Source organism: Heterodontus francisci, chromosome 1 (genome assembly GCF_036365525.1).
Source record: "Heterodontus francisci isolate sHetFra1 chromosome 1, sHetFra1.hap1, whole genome shotgun sequence".
NCBI classification, from domain to species: domain Eukaryota; kingdom Metazoa; phylum Chordata; class Chondrichthyes; order Heterodontiformes; family Heterodontidae; genus Heterodontus; species Heterodontus francisci.
In genome coordinates, this window is record NC_090371.1 from 108,185,160 (window position 1) to 108,204,402 (window position 19,243).

Below are 19,243 nucleotides of genomic sequence, written 5' to 3' on the forward strand. Positions count from 1 at the left end.
CCCAATTGCTGGGGCCCATGTGCCTGGCCCCGGATTCCTCAAAAAACTTCACCAGCTCTTTGAAGGCACCTCATCATTAAGCCACCCTCATCTGTGGTGCTGCTGAGGGCCGGCAGCTGTTGGGGGCAGGCCGCCATCCTCAATTCGACGATGGCCCTGGTAGCAGCTTGGCCACCACCAGCAAAATGCCTCCCCAGGGTCCCGCTTCCCAACAGAGTGGGGTCACCTGCTTTCAGCCCCAGCAACAGGACTTCAATGTCACCCATAAAATTTAGCCCTTCGTGTCCTCCTCACAACTTGCTTTCCCACCTATCTTTGTAGCATCAGCAAATATGGCTACAATACACTCAATCCCTTCATCCAGGTCATTAATATAGATCGTAAATAAATGAGGTCCCAACACTGATCCCTGTTGCACCCCATGAATGACAATACCAAGCTGAAAATTACCCATTTATCCCGACTCTTTTTTGTTAGTTAGCCGATCCTCTGTCCATATTCATATATTATGTTGTGCAGTAACCTTTTATGTGGCACCTTATAGAATGCTTTTTGGAAATCCAAATATGCTGCATCTACTGGTTCCCCTTTATCCAACCTGCTCGTTGCATCCTCAAAGAATTCTAATAAATTTGTCAAACATGATTTCCCTTTCATAAAACCATGTTGACCCTGCTTGATTGTATTATGATTTTCTAAATGTCCTGCTATGACTTCCTGAATGGCAGTTTGCAGCATTTTCCCAAAAACGGATGTTCGGCTAGCTGGCCTCTTGTTTCTGGCTTTCTGTCTCCCTCCTTTCTCGAATAGGAGCATTATATTTGCAATTTTCCAATCCGCTGGGGCCTTTCCAGAATCTGGGGAATTTTGGAAGATTACAACCAATGCTTCCACTATCTCTGCAACCACTTATTGTAAGACTGTAGGATGTCATCAGGTCCATGGAACTTGTCAGCTTTTAGTCCCATTAGTTTGCCTAGTACTTCGCCTTTAGTGATAATTGTTTTAAGTTCTTCCCTGCCTTTTGCCCCTAGAACCTCTACGATTATTGGGATGCTTTTAGTGCCTTCTAGCATGAAAACAGATACAAAATATTTGTTTGAAGTCTCTGCCAGTTCCTTGTTTCCCATTATTAATTCCCCAGTGTCATTCACTAAGGGGCCAAAGTTTACTTTAGCTGCTGTCTTCCTTTTTATATACTTTGTTACGAACAGGTAGTTAATTTCTTTTTCTCTGAGCCAATTTGCCTGTTTTTTTTCAATATCCCTGTTTTTCCAACCACCTGTCTGTAAATAGATTAGTGATTGAATTTCTTACCCTTCCTTAAACCCTACTAATAAATGACCGCATCAACAACACGGTTTTTAAAGTCAAAACAAAGAAGTAGGGTTTATTAACACGCTCTTAAACTCAGGAAGGGGTTTAACTTCGCCACGCACGCTTACAAACATTCAAGGAAAGGTTAAAAGCATTAAAAAAAGGCAAGGACATTTACTAAATAGAAAGTTATCTTAACTACCAGCTAATATGGATTTCACTTAAAACTAGTGTCCGTTTAAACATAACAAAAAAAGTCCAAAAATTGGAGATCACCGATTGGAAATTCTGGATAGGGGAAGGAGTCGCTGAGAATAATGCTTCTCTGACAAGTTTCTTCTTATTCTGACACTCTCGGATATAAATGGAGGCAGCTAAATTGCTGAAGTCACCTTCTTTTGGATGGAGAGAAAACTGGTAGAAATCAGACTTTCCTGCTGTTTTTGCTGCTGTCTTCTTGTTGAATTTTCTTGCTGGATCTTTCAAAGTGTGGCTCCTTTTTACTGTTTCTTATTGAAAAGGCCTGAGAGACAGAGATCAGAGATGTGCAGCTTCAGGCAGGCTGTGACTTCTTGCAGGGATATCTCAGGAAGAAGTGTGTCTAGGCAGCACATGGCAGCTGTGTAAAAGAACAAGCTGTATCTTCAACTGTCACAGTCTCAAATTCAGGCAGGTTGGATAGTGTGGCTCATGGACAAGCTGTATCACATGATCTCTCTCCTCCATTTTGACAATTGGAACAGAAAAGTAAAACTTACAACATGCTGTATAAAATGGCGGTTGACATTAATACTCAAATACACAAAACACAATTTACAGGGGGTTCGCATCTATTCGTGACAACTTATAGAAGCTCTTAATTTCTGTTCTTATATTACTTACTCTCAATCTATTTTCTCCCTTTTTTAAAGTTATCTTTTGTTGGTTTCTAAAATATTCCTAATTTTCTGGCCTACCACTAATCTTCACAACATTTTATGCCCTTTCTTTCTATTTGATACCATCTTTAACTTCCTAGTTAGCCACAGATGGTTCATCTTTCTCGTAGAGTCTTTCTCAATGGAATATATCTTTATTGAGAGTTTTGAAGTATCTCCTTAAATGTCTACCATTGCATATCTTATCTTTTAATCTATTCTCCCAGTCCACTTTAGCCAACTCTGACTTCATACCTTTGTTGTTGCCTTTATTTAAGTTTAAGACACTAGTTTCATACCCAAGTTTCTCACCTTCAAACTGAATGTGAAATCCTGTCATCATGATCACTCCTCCATAGAGGATCCTTTACTATGAGATTATTCATTAATCCTTTCTCATTACTGTTGTGACCAGGTGAGAAAGAGTTCCAGGGTTCCCTTTCAGTCTTCACCTGGTCTGACTGTAACAGGGTTTTGTTTTTAAACACTGTTTTTAGCTTCCCCTTAATGAATCCTTGTTCACCGCTTTCCAATTATAAGGCAAAGAAACCAGCACAAACAGGCTTTCTTAGGCTTAAAGAAGAAAAATTGAAATTTATTAAACTTAAACTCTAATTAATGCCTACAGACACATGACACGCCCACGCTAGCATGCATACACGATACACACATGCAAGAGACAGAGAAGAGCAGAAGAAAAATAAAGTGGAAACGTTTGAGGCAATATCTGAAGAGATGTTGTTGCAGTTCATCAAGCTCACTGTAGAGTCCTTGATTATAGGTAGATCTTGCTTTTGGTTGGGGCCCAGTATTATTCTTAAACCTTGTTCGCTATAGGAGACTTTTCTCTCTTGGGGTTCATGTGTCTTCAGTGGATTCAGAGACTTGTGAGAAAGAGATGAGAGCAGACAGGAGAGATCTTCTTAGTCCAGGAGCAAACAGACAGTCTGCCTTCAAACTCTCTGTGGCCAGTTCAAAAGAAAACCCTGGAACAGCCAGGTAGTTGACCAGCTGGTCTAACCAGTCCTAGCCCTTGCAGATTGTATCTTCCATAGCAGGCCCTGGAATGCACTTCTTCACCTTCGATGTCTGTTAGTATCTAAATGTTTCTTTCCAGCCACAGCTGATCTGTTTAACAAGTCATTTCCTCGCTCCAACAACAGTTTAAAAATCAATGTTCATAACAAAATTGATGTGCCTCATTCTTGGCAGGTGGGGCCGAGCATGACACCTCCACACCCAGTGGAACGAAATGTGATTTGAGAAAAGCGGATTTCATTAAAAGGGTCGAGAGAAAAATATGATACAGAAAAAAAACATGCATTTCTCTCATTCATTCACAAATCCTAAAATGTATTAAAATCGCCCCTTTTTTGGCATCCCAATAAACATGTGGTTCTTTTTTGGGGAAGTTTCTTTTCCATTTAACCATTTCCATGGATGCTTAGGATCTTTGTTCCTGTTGAGGTCAATGTCTTAGGCTGAAATATACTGTTAATGATCACAGCATTCCATTTGATTCTGAAATTAGTTTCCAGGCCTCCATCACAAGGCCCACCTACTTCCACCTCAGCAACATTGTGCACCTCCACCCACGCCTAAACCCATCTAACCCATGCTTTTGTCACCTGCAGACTCAACTATTCTAATGCTCTCCTATAAAGTTTATCCCACTCTCCACCCTCTATATTTCAAATCGTCCAAACTCTGCTGCTTGTATCCCATCCCGCATCTAGTCCCAGTCACAATCACCCTCACTGACCTACATTGACTCCCAGTCACATACCTGTTCAGATTGTAAATTATTATCCTCCGTGTTAAAAATGTCTTCATGCTTCATCCCTCCCTATTTGTCATATTTCCAAGCTATCACATTAAGACGTCACTGAATAAAAGCATTTTTTTTAAAGTAATGAAACCTGTCAAAAATCAAATTGGTTCATTTCCCTGACCTACCTTGTGCAATGCAAGTGTACTCTGGTTGCATTCAAAATATCACTGAATGTACTAATATTATTACTGGTAGTGGAGCTTCATTTTTATTAAATTATTACATTTAGCTTCTTAGTGATATTTTTGTTAGGTTCATTGGCATTTTAAATGTGGTTGACTCTTACATGCCCTCTGAAATGACCTAGCAAGCCACTCAGTTGTATCTAACTGCTACGAAGTCAATAAAAAGGAAAGAAGGACTCCCTTCCTAACAGCACTGTGGGTATACCTACCCCACATGGACTACAGCGGTTCAAGAAGGCAGCTCACCACCACCTTCTCAAGGGCAATGAGGGATGGACAATAAATGCTGGCCTGGCCAGTGACGCCCACATCCCATGAATGAATTTTTAAAAATCTTTAATATTAGAAACATTGATCATAAGAATTTTCCTGCTGCAACTCTGCAACAAAAAACTGTCATAGGTGACAATGAAGATATCCATACTGGTATTCTTAACAGCATATTTTTATTTACAACTTATACTTATATAGCCCCTCTAACATAGTAAAATGCCCCAAGGCAGTTCACAGGAGCATTAGTAAACAAAGTTTGACCCTTAGCCATTTAAGGAGCTATTAGGACAGGTGTTACAACCTCAGTGAGACTTTTAACATTAAAATATGAGATATGAACGCCTAGACCAATTTAAAGAATTACACAAGATTTCACATTTTAAGACTTTTATTATAATAACTAAACTAAAAGAAATCCGCATTAACCAAATAGTACTTTGTAAGTAGCCGATAGCCGAGATTACAAAGAAAGGTATTTTCTATACTTATTAAAATACTTGAAAACCTCACACCACTCTTCTATGTTACACAGTCCTTTTTGATGGCGAAATCCTTTGCAGTTAAAAGTCCCAAACTCCTCCCAGTAGCAATAGGTTGGATCACCCAGAACATCTCAAAATTCAATGCCCTCTTCGCTCACTTCTCCGAGCACTTCCTACCTGGACGTCCGTGAATAAGGCTATGCCTGGTGACCTTGCTGGTCTTCTACTTCTCCGCAAGCTTCTACTTTCAAAACAGATTCAAGTCTTGCAGCCTTTTACTGTATCAGGCTTCTGAGAGCAGGTCTGATCTCTGTAGAGCTACTGCGGCAGAGATGCACTTTTGATGTCACTTCCCCAAGAGCCATATTGTAACTTAAAAGGTCCTGAGTTACAAGGCTTTGTTAAATAAAATGTTGAACGGTAGGCCATCCCTAGATTAAAGCATCTTTCATTGCCCAAGCAATTTTCTAATATTATTTATAAAAGTGTCACATGTATTTCTATGCAAACCTCTGCTTTGAAATAACCTTCAACAGTGCCTGTAGCAAACAGCTCTGGACTGGCACTTGCATCTATCTATATAGCAATAAATTTCAACATCCAGACACTGTTTCATCAGTACTGGCCTGATAATGTTAACGTGTTCCAAGAACACAAATCTAGGATCAAGGATTTGGATAAAAAACCACTGAAGAAGGACCTCATCAAAGACAGTGTCAGTTCATCATGCTAAGTGATGACATCTCTTAGTGAAAAAATAGGAACCTGAGGCAGACATTGGTACCAGACAAAAAGATCTCTTTCAATAGTCACCACTCAATGCTAATGCTAATTAATGACAGAGTCCTTGCCTTTGTACAAGACACTATGAGTTAACAAAGTTTTCAAAGGATGGGAGGTGAGCGTTCAATTTGAAGACGACCTCTTCAAGAATTACTCTTTTGTCAGAAGATAAATAAACCATTGATGAATAGAATAGTGATGGGGATTTTCCAGTGCATGAAAATTTTAAAAGATCTGCAAGAGAAGAAGGAAATTATAGTTTTTCCCAGACTTTTCCCACACGATTTTTTTAAACCACCCGTTAGCAGATTCTCCAGTGGTTTTCAAGTGCAGGTTAAGCAAGACATCTTCAGCTAAAGGCCCTTATACATCCAGAGAGCCATTGCATACCTAGAGCAAAAAGTTGTACATGTAAGGCATGCAGCTGACATCACTGGTCTCATACCAGAGTAACTGAACAAACATTGCCCACAGCTACTCAAACTGACATGCCTGCTGTTCATATCTCTCCAAATCTAATGATTTAGGTTCATATCAGTGTTCCAGTACAGCATCTACCTGACAGTGAGGAATATCACCCTATCCACAAAAAGGGGTAATCTATCCCAGCTAATTGTTGCTATATCAGTTTCCTCCCAAACATAAATTAAATATGGTAGAAAATCCATCTAGGACAGAACATTTCACTTTATCAGTGCCCCTGACTTTGGTCTCTATATCCACCCCCTCCACTACAGGCTGCATTACTAGAACAGTAGTAGCTTGCATTTATATAGTACCTTTAATGTAGTAAAACATTCCAAGGCATTTCACAGGGGAGTTATCAAAAAAAAATTGACACCGAGCCACATAAGGAGATATTAGGACAGGAAAAGATAGGTTTTAAGGAGCATCTTAAAGGAGGAGAGAGAGGTGGAGAGGTTTAGGGAGAGAATTCCAAAGCTTGGGGCCGAGACAGCTGAAGGCACAGCTGGCAATGGTGGAGCAATTTAAAATCAGGGATACGCAAGAGGCCAGAACTGGAGGAGCACAGAGATCTTGGAGGGATGTAGGGTTAAATGAGGTTACAGAGCTGTGGAGGGGCAAGGCCATGGAGGGATTTGAAAACAAAGATAAGAATCTTGAAAATGAAGATGAGAATTTTAAAATCAAGGCATTGCCAAACCACTACACCAACTCATCAAGGTTCCTTTGACAACACCTCCCAGCACAAAAGCCCCCACCACCGAGAAGGACAAGCACAGCAATGTATGTGAACATCAGTACCTCCAAGATCCACATGATCACTATTCCTTCATCATGGGTCATTATCCAGGAATTCACTGCCAAAGATTGATGTGGAAGAATGATGACCACAAGGATTACAGTGGTTCAAGAAGGCCTGCCACCACCACCGCAGGGCAACTAGGGATGGGTAATGCCTATAGCCTTGCCAGCGTTGCCCACATCCCCAGAACAAGTAAAAAAAGAATACAACGTGTTGTCGCCATACACTTGTCACTATAGAAGCTATTTATGAAGGCTCCACTTTACTTGGAACAGTTTATCCAAAGGTGCAGTTATCTCAGAACAGTCTAGGGATTCTCGGACATAATATACTTTGCATGAAGATATGCACAGGCTTTTTACAACAGAGTTGAAGGGATACCCACTCCAAAAAAAACCTCAGCTTTATTCCTGATGCAGCGTTGTCATGAAAATAGAAATGTAGATGGGTCATCAACCTAGGCACCGGAAACAACAATGGCAAACCCAGCCCTGTCGACCCTGCAAAGTCCTCCTTACTAACATCTGGGGGCTTGTGCCAAAGTTGGCAGAGCTGTCCCACAGACTTGGCAAGCAACAGCCTGACATAGTCATACTCATGGAATCATACCTTACAGACAATGTCCCAGACACTGCAATCACTATCCCTGGGTATGTCCTGTCCCAGCGGCAGGACAGACCCAGCAGAGATGGCGAGACAGTGGTCTACACTAGGGAGGGAGTTGCCCTGGGAGTCCTCAACATCGACTCCAGACCCCATGAAGTGTCATGGCATCAGGTCAAACATGGGCAAGGTAACCTCCTACTGATTACCACCTACCGCCCTCCCTCAGCTGATGACTCAGTACTCCTCCATGTTGAACACCACTTGGAGGAAGCACTGAAGGTGGCAAGGGCACAAAATGTACTCTGGGTGGGGGACTTCAATGTCCATCACCAAGAGTGGCTCGGTAGCACCATTACTGACCGAGCTGGCCGAGTACTAAAGGACATAGCTGCTAGACTGGGGCTGCAGCAGGTGGTGGGGGAACCAACACGAGGGAAAACATACTTGACCTTGTCCTCACCAAACTGCCTGCCGCAGATGCATCAGTCCATGACTGTATTGGTAGGAGTGACCACCGCACAGTCCTTGTGGAGATGAAGTCCTGCTTTCACATTGAGGATACTGTCCATCGTGTTGTGTGGCAGTATCACCGTGCTAAATGGGATAGATTTCGAACAGATCTAGCAATGTAAAACTGGGCATCCATGAGGTACTGTGGGCCATCAGCAGCAGCAGAATTGTACTCAACCACAATCTGTAACCTCATGGCCTGGCATATCCCCTACTCTACCATTACCATCAAGCCAGGAGACCAACCCTGGTTCAATGAAGGGCGTGCCAGAAGCAGCACCAGGCATACCTCAAAATGAGGTGTCAACCTGGTGAAGCTACAACCCAGGACTACTTGCATGCCAAACTGCATAAGCAGCATGCAATAGACAGAGCTAAGCGATCCCAGAACCAACGGATCAGATCTAAGCTCTGCAGTCCTGCCACATCCAGCCATTAATGGTGGTGGACAATTAAACAACTAACTGGAGGAGCTGGCTCCACAAATATCCCCATCCTCAATGAGAACTTGCAAACTCTGCACAGGCAGTACCCAGAATCGAACCCGGGTCCCTGGAGCTGTGAGGCTGCGGTGCTAACCACTGCGCCGCCCAAGTTAAGCCACTCCTCAAGTTGGTACATTCATACCATTAAGTAGACATAAAAGACTCTAACTGGTATAGATAGCCACATTTCTTTGAAAAGTAGAAATGCACTGCATATGAACAGGAATACATTAGGCCCAATAATAATTCTGAGCTGAGAAGAGAGCAGTGGGGGAGGATTTGCAGACGGAAAATTTGGAAGGAAGGGATTCCCCTGGCCCTGTTGAATGTAATGGCACAACCTGTTTTAAATTATCTCAACAGGTTTCCTGCCCACCAGCCAGCTGCATTCACAGACTGGTTGTTTGTCGGGCCAAAAAGTAGGTGGGCAGCGGATGGCAGGTAAATACAACATTGGTGGGGGGGTGGTGGGGAGGTAAATTTGCAGGGGATGACCAATCGTGGGTTGTTTAAAAGGCAAGTATGGTGGACCTGCTCCGCGTCGCCCACAGACAATGCAATAAAGGCACTTAACTCGTAGATCCGGGTCTTCTAGTCTCCTTTCATTTGCCGGATTTCCGGAGTCCCATGAAACCTGTCCTGCCTAATTTAAAAATAAAGCCTTAGTTAAAATGGAGGCACATAGCCTCCTTTAACATATTCCTGATTGACCTGCCTCCCAATAGTATATTGGTCGCCCTCCCCCCAACCTGCTTCCATTAACGCCAGAAGTGCATGAGTTGGGTCAGGTTTCCTTTTTGTTTATTTTTAATCCATCCGCCCGCCATATGGGATTAAAATAAGCCCCATAGAGCACACGCTAATATGAATATGGCAACATTCTTCAAAGCATCTGACTCACACCAATATTTGTTTTTTTTTAAACAATAGTTTTTTCATTTGGGTGAGAGAAATTTTGTGTTCATCAAAGATAAAAGAAGTCTCTGGGGTTTGGAACAAGTTTCCCATTTTTGTCATCCAGTGTCAACATAAAGCACACCCAGATCAGTTATCGCATAATGAACAGCAGCATAATCATTTCTTTTTTCTATTAGAGCAAGTACTTTGGATCCAACCTCAGTGTGAATTTTTCCACCTCTCACAGCCCACATCCTTCCAGGTAGATTGTGCTGATGGCATTAGGACCAGATTGAGTCTGTTCAACTAATTTCATGTAGTATTCTTAAAGCTAGTAGAGAGGAGACCTTCATCACACCAGTCTAAATGGGATTCAAACACAGATCTGAGAGGTGAAAGGACAATGTGTAACCCTGTTTATGCTATTCGGTCTTCCAAGGGTATCGGACACAAGTATGGGAACAGATCACTTGCATACATTTCCATGAATAAAGTATATGATACAGGCAATGAAAGAAAGCCTTATAAAGTGAGGAATAGAGAGTATTACCTATTTTATACAAAAAAAGCCAAATATTTCAGACCTACGTTATGAGGACAATCTCAATTTCTTGTTAACCAATGACTAATTATTTCCATTAACAGACTTTGGCATTACTTGATCGATTCAAAGTAAAGCTAACGAAGGCTATCTCAGAAACTCCAGAGGAAGAACAAGTTCAACCACAAGGGGAAGATGATCAAGGCTGGTGAGTGTGATTAAAAACAAAATACCCTATATACCTTTACTTAATTGTTTAAGAATTAATCTCTAACTTTAAATAATGAGTGTTGACAAGCTGTCTTTTTAAAAAAAAAAGTGAAATTATGAAGTCTTGACATAACACTTTTGGAAATTGTACACCTTTGATTTTATTTTGCAAACAATGTCCTAGAAATTGGTTCATGCCAGCCTGCTACATTAGGTGCCTTTGAGCCATTTTATGCCTGTATTGAAGCCAGTGGAGAGTAATAATAAATCGGTTGTAAAAATGGCGTTTCGCACAATCCTATGGGTTTCCTGCCTGGTGAGTAAGGTAAAATTTACCCCAAAATTATTACAAAAATATGAAGGCTAAAAGGGTAGTCAAGGTAGGATGGGCCAATTAAGGCTTCCATCCTAGCCATTCCCACTGGTATAACCTCATTCCTCATTTCCGTTCCTTAAGTCCAAACAGACTTAAGCAGATATAGCAGACAGTTCGTGTAGGCATTCACTGCCAGATCTGGCAGGACCACATAAAGCACTAACAGGTCCTGCTCTCGTCTGCAAAAATTACTCACTATTCTACTATCATTAAGACCACCTATCCCAGTCCTGAACTTGTATCTTTCTCTAGCTTCTCTCCTATCTCCCCTCTTGCCCTCTCCGAGCTCACCTTGTCCATGAGTCTCACTTGCTCTCTCAACCCTATTCCCAGTAAACCACTGACCACCCTACTACCCTTTCTGGCTCACTTGTTAGCTGATATTGTTAACAGTTCTCTCTCCTCAGGTACTGTCCCTCTCTCCTTCAAATCTGCCATCATCACACTTATCCTCAAAAATCAATCCTTTACCCCTCCATTCTTGCAAACTACCTCTTCACCTCCAGCCTCCCTTTCCTCTCCGAAGTCCTTGAATGTATTGTCGCCTCCCAAATTCATGCCTTCTTTCCTGGAACGCTGTGTTTAAATCTGTCCAATCAGCTTTCTGCCGCTGCCACAATACCAAAACGGCTCTTATCAAAGTCACAGATGACATCCTGTGTGACAATGGAAAAGGCAAACTATCCCTCTTTATCCTTCTTGACTGGTCTGCAGCCTTTGACACAGTTGATCATACCAGCCTCCTCCAATGCCTCTCCATCATTGTCCAGCTAGATGGGACTGTACTCATCTGGTTCCATTCTTATCTATCTAATCACAGCCAGAGAATCACCTTCAATGGCTTCTCTTCATGCTCCCACACAGTTACTTCTGGTGTTCCCCAAGGATCTAACCTTGGCTGCCTCCTATTTCTCTTCTACATTTTGCCCTTTTGGTGACATCATCCGAAAATCACTAGATTTCTCAGGGACACTTATTTTGTGGTCCTTGCTTCACCACTGACTGCAAAACCAGCCCAACATCAGTATCTACATATACGCTGCTGACACCCAGCTCTATCTCACCACCACTTCCCTCAACACCTCCACGGTTGCTAAATTGTCAGACTTCTTGTCTGACATCCAGTACTGGATGAGTAGAAATTTACTGCAACTAATTATTGGGAAGACTGAAGCCATTATCTTCAGTCCCTTTCACAAGCTCCACTCCCTAGCTACCTACTCCATCCTTCTCCTTGGCAACTGTCTGAGGCTGAACCAGACTGTTTGCAACCTTGGTGTCATATTTGACCCAGAGATGAGGTTCTGAACACGTAGCACTAAGACCGCCTATTTCCACCTCCGCAATATTGCCCGACTCTGCCCTTCCTCAGCTTATCTGTTGCTGAAACCCTCAGCCATGCCTTTGTTACCTCTAGACTTGATTATTCTAATGCACTCTTGGCTGGCTTCCCAAGGTCTACCCTCCGTAAGATTGAGATCATCCATAATTCTGCAATACATGTCCTAACTCGCACCAAATCCCATTCACCCATCACCCCTGTGCTTGTTGACCTACACTGGCTCCCAGTTAAGCAACATTTCAATTTTAAAATTCTCATGTATGTTTTCAAATCCCTCCATGGCCTCACCTTTCCCTATCTGTATTCTCCTCCAGCCCCACAACCCTCCAAGATATCTGCGCTCATCTAGTTTTTTTTATGTTCGTTCTTGGGATCTGAGAATTGCTGGCAAGGCCAGCATTTATTGCCTATCCCTAACTGCCCTTGAGAAGGTGATGGTGAGCCACCTTCTTGAACCACTGCAGTCCATGTGGTGTATGTACACCCACAGTGCTGTTAATGGTGGAGTTCCAGAATTTTGCCCCAGTGACAGTGAAGGTACAGCGATGTAGTTCCAAGTCAGGTTAGTTGTCTAGTGTCTTGAACATCCCCGATTTTAAATTACAACACCAAATGGTGGCCATGCCATCTGTTGTCAAGGTCCTATGCTCTGGTATTCCTTCTCGAAACTTCTCCGCCTCCCTACCTCATTTTCCTCCTATAAGACACTCCTTAAAACCTACCTCTTTGACCAAGCATCTGCCCTAATATCTCCTTATGTGTCTCAGTAACTTATTTTGTTTCATAATGTACCGTGGAACATTTTATTACATTAAAGGTACTATATAACTACAAGTTGTTGTTTGTTGTTGAAAAGAAAATTTTCTTCTAGAGGCAGAAGACATGGCTGAGGTACTAAACGAGTACTTTGCATCTGTCTTTTCAAAAAAGGAGGATATTGCCAATGTCACAGTAATGGGGGAGGTGGTAGAGAAATTGGATGGGATAAAAATAAAGAGGAGGCACTTCAAAGTTTGGCAGCACTCAAATTAGGAAATTCAACCAGTCCGGATGGGCTGCATAGGGAATTAAGGGTGGAAATAGCAGAGGCTTTGGCCAGAATCTTCCAGTCCTTTTTTGATATAGGAGTGGTGCCAGAGGACTGGAGAGCTGCAAATATTGCACTGATGTTCAAAGAAGGTGAGGAGGATGAACCCCGTGACTATAGGCCAGTCAGTCTCACATCTTTCGAGGGGAAACTTCTAGAGACAATAATTCAGGGCAAAAATAAGTGTCACTTGGAATAACATGGTTTATGAATGACAGCCAACATGGATTTGTTGAAGGGAAATTGTGTTTGACGCGATTTAGTTCATTGATGAAATAAAAGAGGAGGTTGAAAAGGGTACTTGAGTTGATGTGAATATAGACTTTCAAAAAGCAATCGATAAAGTGCTGCATAATAGACTTGTTCGAAAAATTGAAGTCCATACGATCAGAGGGACAGTTAATGCTGTAAATTGTTTTATTTTGCTACTTGTAAAAGACAGCCACATAAATACTGTAGTTACAAGAACAGGTCAGAAGCTGGGTATTCTGTGGTGAGTGAATCACCTCAGATTCCCCAAAGCATTACAAGGCACAGGTCAGGACTATGGTGGAATGCTCCCCATTTTCCCAGATGAATGCAACTCCAACAGCACTCACGAAGCTGGACACCATCCAAGACAAAGTAACCCACTTGATTGACACCCTATCCACCACCTCAAATATTCTCTTTCTCCACCACTGGCACACTGTGGCTGCTGTATGTACCATTTACAAGATGTACACTGTACAACAGACATCTCAAAGCCCTGGAGAGATATCACCAGCAGTACCTCCATAAGATCCTGCAAATTCAGTGGCGGACAGGCGCTCCAATATCGATGTCCTCTCTCAGCCCAACATCCCCAGTATCGAGACACTGGTCATGGCTGATCAGTTCCGCTGGGTGGGCCACATCGTCCACATGGCTGACACAAGACTCCCAAAACAAACTTTCTACTCCGAGCTCCATCACAGCAAGAGGCTACCAGGAGAGCAGAGGAAATGCTACAAGAATGTCCTTAAAGACTCCCTGAAAAAAATGTGACATCTCCTCCAATTTGTGGGAATCCTTTGTCCGAGACCACCCAAAATGGAGAAGAAGCATCAACGACGGTGCCAGCCAGTTCGAACTACATCGACATGCCCAGACAGCGACCAAGTGCAAACAGTGGAAGGAGCGTTTGGAATTTTGAGCATCCCATTCACTCGCCTCACCAAACACCACCTGCCCCACCAGTGGCAGAGTGTGCGGATCCAGAATTGGACTATTCAGTCACCTAAGGACCCACAACCCTGGAGTGGAAGAAAGTCATCCTCGTTCCCAAGGGACTGCCTAAGAAGAGAAGAGTGGCTGCTGTGTGTACCATTAAGATCCATCAAGATGCACTGCAAAACTCGCCAAGGCTATTTTGACAGCACCTTCCAAATCTGCAACCTCTACCACCTGCAGGAACAAGGGCGGCAGGTGCATGAGACACCACCACATGCAAGTTTCTCTCCAAGTCACACATCATTCTAAATTGTTTGTTAAATATTTTTTGAGGATTCATATTTAAATTGTTGTTTGGTAGTACAGAACTTGAGTATTGCTGAAACAGACATTTTGTCGAAGCTTTTCATCTTGCACTCATCAGGACAATTTTCAAGAATACCAATGTAATATAATCAACAAATCTATACTGTATAAGAAGAGAGTGCTGATTGGTTGGCAAGTGGACTGTGATTGATAGAGGTGCGGTCTTGGAGAATGCACCAGTTTATGGTGACTAACAGTTAACTGCCACACTTAGTTTGAAATTTAAACCGGGCAGCTTGACTCTGATTGGTCAAGGCATTTCCCTAAAGAATGAACTGAACCAGCAAATGCCTGTCACTTATTTTGTTTAGCTGAAACAGGTGCAATTTGTGTACATGTTCCTTCTATCTGGAAAGAACAGGGCTCTTGTCTTAATATATGTAAGTTGCAGTATACGTAAATGTGCCACACGGTGAGCCCAACTGACAATCTTAAATTGGTTGCCAGTGTAATTCTTAGCACACTGAGGATTATTTAGCAAATGTTGTCCAACTGCGGAATCACATCTAATGTTGGACACTGTGTTTTGAGTTTTGCAAGTACCGGCTGTATGGGTACAGTCTGTACCTTGTTCGTTGTAAACAGTAGAAGGGAAATGTTGTTTGATACGATCCGCCAGTCTTTGGGATGTACAGCCTATATACCTAGCATCACACTGCAGTAGAATAAACACACGTACTGTTGATTTTATTAAACTAAAAACAGAAAATTCTGGAAATACTCAGCAAGTCTGGCAGCATCTGTGGAGAGAGAAGCAGAGTTAACATTTCAGGTCTGTGACCTTTCATCAGTTTCAACAGTTCTGAGCAAAAGTTGAAGTAAATTTTGATTTTGTGTTGTCATGTAGACTGGGAGAGTTTAAGGCATTCAGGTATATCTATCAGAATACCAGCTGGCCTGAAATCCAAATTATTATATATCAGTTTGTGCATTCTATGATATAGCCCGCAGGAAGCAATCTTGTCCTTTTAACAACTAGAACAGTGTTGTTATCTTAATGTAAATGAATATTCTCTACTAAGCATGTGGTTAACAGGTTAACAGGAAGCACTTCTCGCACCAAGTAGTTTGAGTCTCAGTTTTGCTGGCATTTGAATATGTGATTAACGTCTGATATTTGTTCTTCATTTACCTCTTATGACCCTCCCTTTCACTCCCAGCCCCTAACCCTCCACTGAAAAGAATGTACTGTGTCATGAGCATCAATTTTTTTTCTGAAGAATATATAATTTCAAAAAGGTTAACAGTCAGAATTTAATTGGCATGTAATGCACACAGATCTAGTTTTGTATATTTTAACATTTATATATTTTATACTTATGTTACGCTGATGTTTGTCATAATATTTATGAAAGTCCCGTGGATATTTTTATTTTGTTATGTGCCGTTCATATAAATAATAAGTAGCAACAAGTAGCCAGATTGTGGCTGAAGTCTAGACAAACAGCTGTGCAGTCTGTCATACGTTTACATAGTGAATAATTTTGTCTAATCTTACTATCCATATACTTTCATTCCTGATTATTATGTAGGTCTTAATATCAGATTTAGCTGCAAATGTTTGGTTTCACTGTAAGGAAACAAAGTGCATGTTAGACGTGTTACCTGTTTTGTTCATTACTTTCCAAGCTGTTGCTGCTGCATATAAATGTTATTTACATTTTGGTACTTGTACTACGAATGAAAATAAATTAGTTGTCTTGCAATCATACATTACCAACTCCAGTTTATATTGCTTCGAGATTTAAAAGAGGCATTGTTAACTTTGTAAGTCCATAGGAAAATTGGGCATTAGTGAAACAACGGTTAGAGGTCTAACTGGTATTCCAGAAACCCCCTTAAAAACCTTGCATGTTGGAGGGGCTTAAATATTTCAGTAATTTTAAACATTTGTTTATGTACAAAATTGACTTTACCGCAATGAATTGATATTACAATATCCAGAATAAAAATGTAGACTTTCTACAATATTGGTAAAAGTTTTTGGTCATGTTTCTTTACTTCAATTTTGAAATGTTTGTTTCAATTTTCATTTAATGTCAGTCTGACATGCAATTTGGTTAGGCTAAGGGAGCCAAGAAATTCACTGAAACCAATGGGCTTCTTCTGCATAGTCTTTTTTTCATTTAACTCATTTAACCCCTGAAAATACTGCTTTCCAGCACCAAAAAACAGATATAATTTTTTTATTTTGGTCTTTGGCGGTAGTGCGATACTACACAATGGAAGTGTCCTCACTGTGAAGTTGAAACTTTGAGGAATAATTTCCACAGGAACTTCAGTGGAAGAGCTGCAGAAATGCTGGGAAAAGGGCATACTGCCTCTGGTGTTTCCATGGTTCTTCTGTCAAAATTATAGCCAACATCAGGAGACTTTCTGCACATATTCACTTTTTGTCTTCACATGTACGGTATAGTGGTCACTGCTGCCAATTTTGTCATGGAGAAACGTCTGCAACAGGTAGGTTGATGATTACAAGTTCAAATAAGTTATTCCCTTGCATTGGTTTCTTCACAACTTGATGCATGCCCAGTCTGACAGTTACATCCTTCAGGATTTGGCCCACACAGAATACATTCTGTGCTGTTGCTTCCCTCAGTGCTTCCTCCAAGTAATGCTCAATATGGAGGTGATTGATTCTCCAATTGAGGGAAACAGTAGGTGGTAATCTGGGGATTATCTTACCTCTGAAACCATGAGACCTAATTGAGTTCACTGTCACTGCTGCGGACTCCCAGGAGCCAAGTCCACCCAACTGTAAAACAGTATGATCCTACCTCTGGTGAGTCTGTCCTACTGATGGTGGAGGAGATTGGGATGTTAGCTGATAGCTAGGACTCTGTGATGTTCACGATGTAAGCCTGTTACTTGACTAGTCCATCGAGGCAGCTTTCTCGACTTTGAACTCCAGTCTCCAGATGTTGGTGAGAAAAACTTTTCAGGGTCAACTGGGCTAGGATTTCCTGAGCCTTGTCCTGATCTGACAGCAGGGTAATTGCTAATAGATGCAACCAATATTTCTGTTATGATTATGTTCTCTAGCAGTTTACACCTGGTGACTTGCTAGGCCTCTGCAGTGAAAATTAGAACTCAAAGACAGTAGCTGGGTTTTTACTGAGCTCCCGACGTCGGGCTCCATGGCGGGGGATTGGGGTGGGTGGGGGGGACACTTGGAAGATCGTTCCGGCAGTGGCCTGCCACGGAGCCTGATGCCAGGAGTGCTGGGCCCGATCATCCCGGTGGTGGCGAGGCTCCGTGGCAGCTCCCCCGCCACTGGGAGACTGGACCCAGATTAACATAGTTAAATTCATGAAATGAATACATATCAATAAAATCAACAATGACCTTACCTTCGGGCCGCGATCTTCCGAGCGGCGGCCGACACTCCAGGGAAAGCAGGTGCCACCAATGGTGGGGAAGGAGGGGAAATGATTTTTAGTGCAGTGGGCGGGTCGTGAAATGGGCTCTCATGCAAATTACTAGTGCAGGGGAGGATGGGATGGGGAGACCTTTGTACTTTGATCGGTTTGCAGAGGCAGGTTAAGTGTTTGAAAGTAAGTGTTTTGGGGGCAGAGGGCAAATGTTGAATTTAATTGTTTTTGGGGGGGAAGGGGCGATAGATTTATCAGCAGTATGTTGGGGGGATTAGCCCTTTAAAAATGTAAATGACCCAGCGGGGCTGGCTGCCCTTTAAAAATGGCGCCAACGCCTGTGCACAGGCAGCTGACACCATTGCCGGCATCAGAGAGCCCACCCCGTCTATGTGATTTGAGGGGTTGGGGTGCAGCCCAACTGGCTCAATACCCTGGGCCGCCGTGAGGAAGATCACGGTAGCGCATGGCCCGTACATGCATGCCGCCACTTTTTCCACTCATCGCCACTTCTGGCGATGGGAGAAGAAAATCCAGCCCCCCCCAGTGTGTGGGACTGAAGTCATCTATATGCTAGAACAGCAAGGGGTGGGTAGGTTTGTTTCCCTGAAGGACATTAGTGAACCAATTCTGTTTTTCCAATAATCTGGTAGCTTTGTCACTTTTCTTAACACTAGCCCATCAATTAAGGGATTTATTGAGATCAGTACTACAACCAATATATACATCAGATACAGTATAGCAAATGTAATGGAGCTGTCTTAAAAATATAATGCAGGAACTTGTGTAATCATTTTCCACATCTTTGATTATTCATAGCAGTTGTATGGATTTAAATTGTGAAATAGGTTTATGAATCTGCAGATTAAATCATTATTTTTTTTATCCAGGAGCCAGAGATTTTCATGGTTTTGATCCAGATGCATCAACTGAATCTTTCATCTTGTAGGTTCATGCTTAATGACTTTAACTATATTATTATATTTGAGGATTCTACGTTCTCTCCATTTGAACTTACTGATGATACATACAATTAGAAAATCAAGATATATAGGCTGGAATTTTATGTTGGGCGGGAGGCCTGCCAACTGTTGAAAAGTCTGGGGTGAGCCTTCCTCCGCCGGGTCTGGGGAGCCACGCCAGGATTTTTTGCTCCCCAGGCCCTTAATTGGCCTTGGGCAGTACTTCCACCTCCTTGAGGCAGTA

The 19,243-nt window shown here is 42.2% G+C and overlaps 1 protein-coding gene across 2 annotated transcripts in view; it reads left to right on the plus strand.

Moving 5' to 3' along the window:
* cwc27 (CWC27 spliceosome associated cyclophilin) overlaps nt 1-19,243 on the plus strand; it is a 422,942-nt gene that overhangs the window by 358,723 nt on the left and 44,976 nt on the right. For both annotated transcript variants that reach the window (XM_068034150.1, XM_068034143.1), the window contains one exon: nt 10,199-10,302. In XM_068034150.1, coding sequence (XP_067890251.1) covers nt 10,199-10,302 — 104 coding nt within the window. The remainder of the gene's footprint in view (nt 1-10,198; nt 10,303-19,243) is intronic.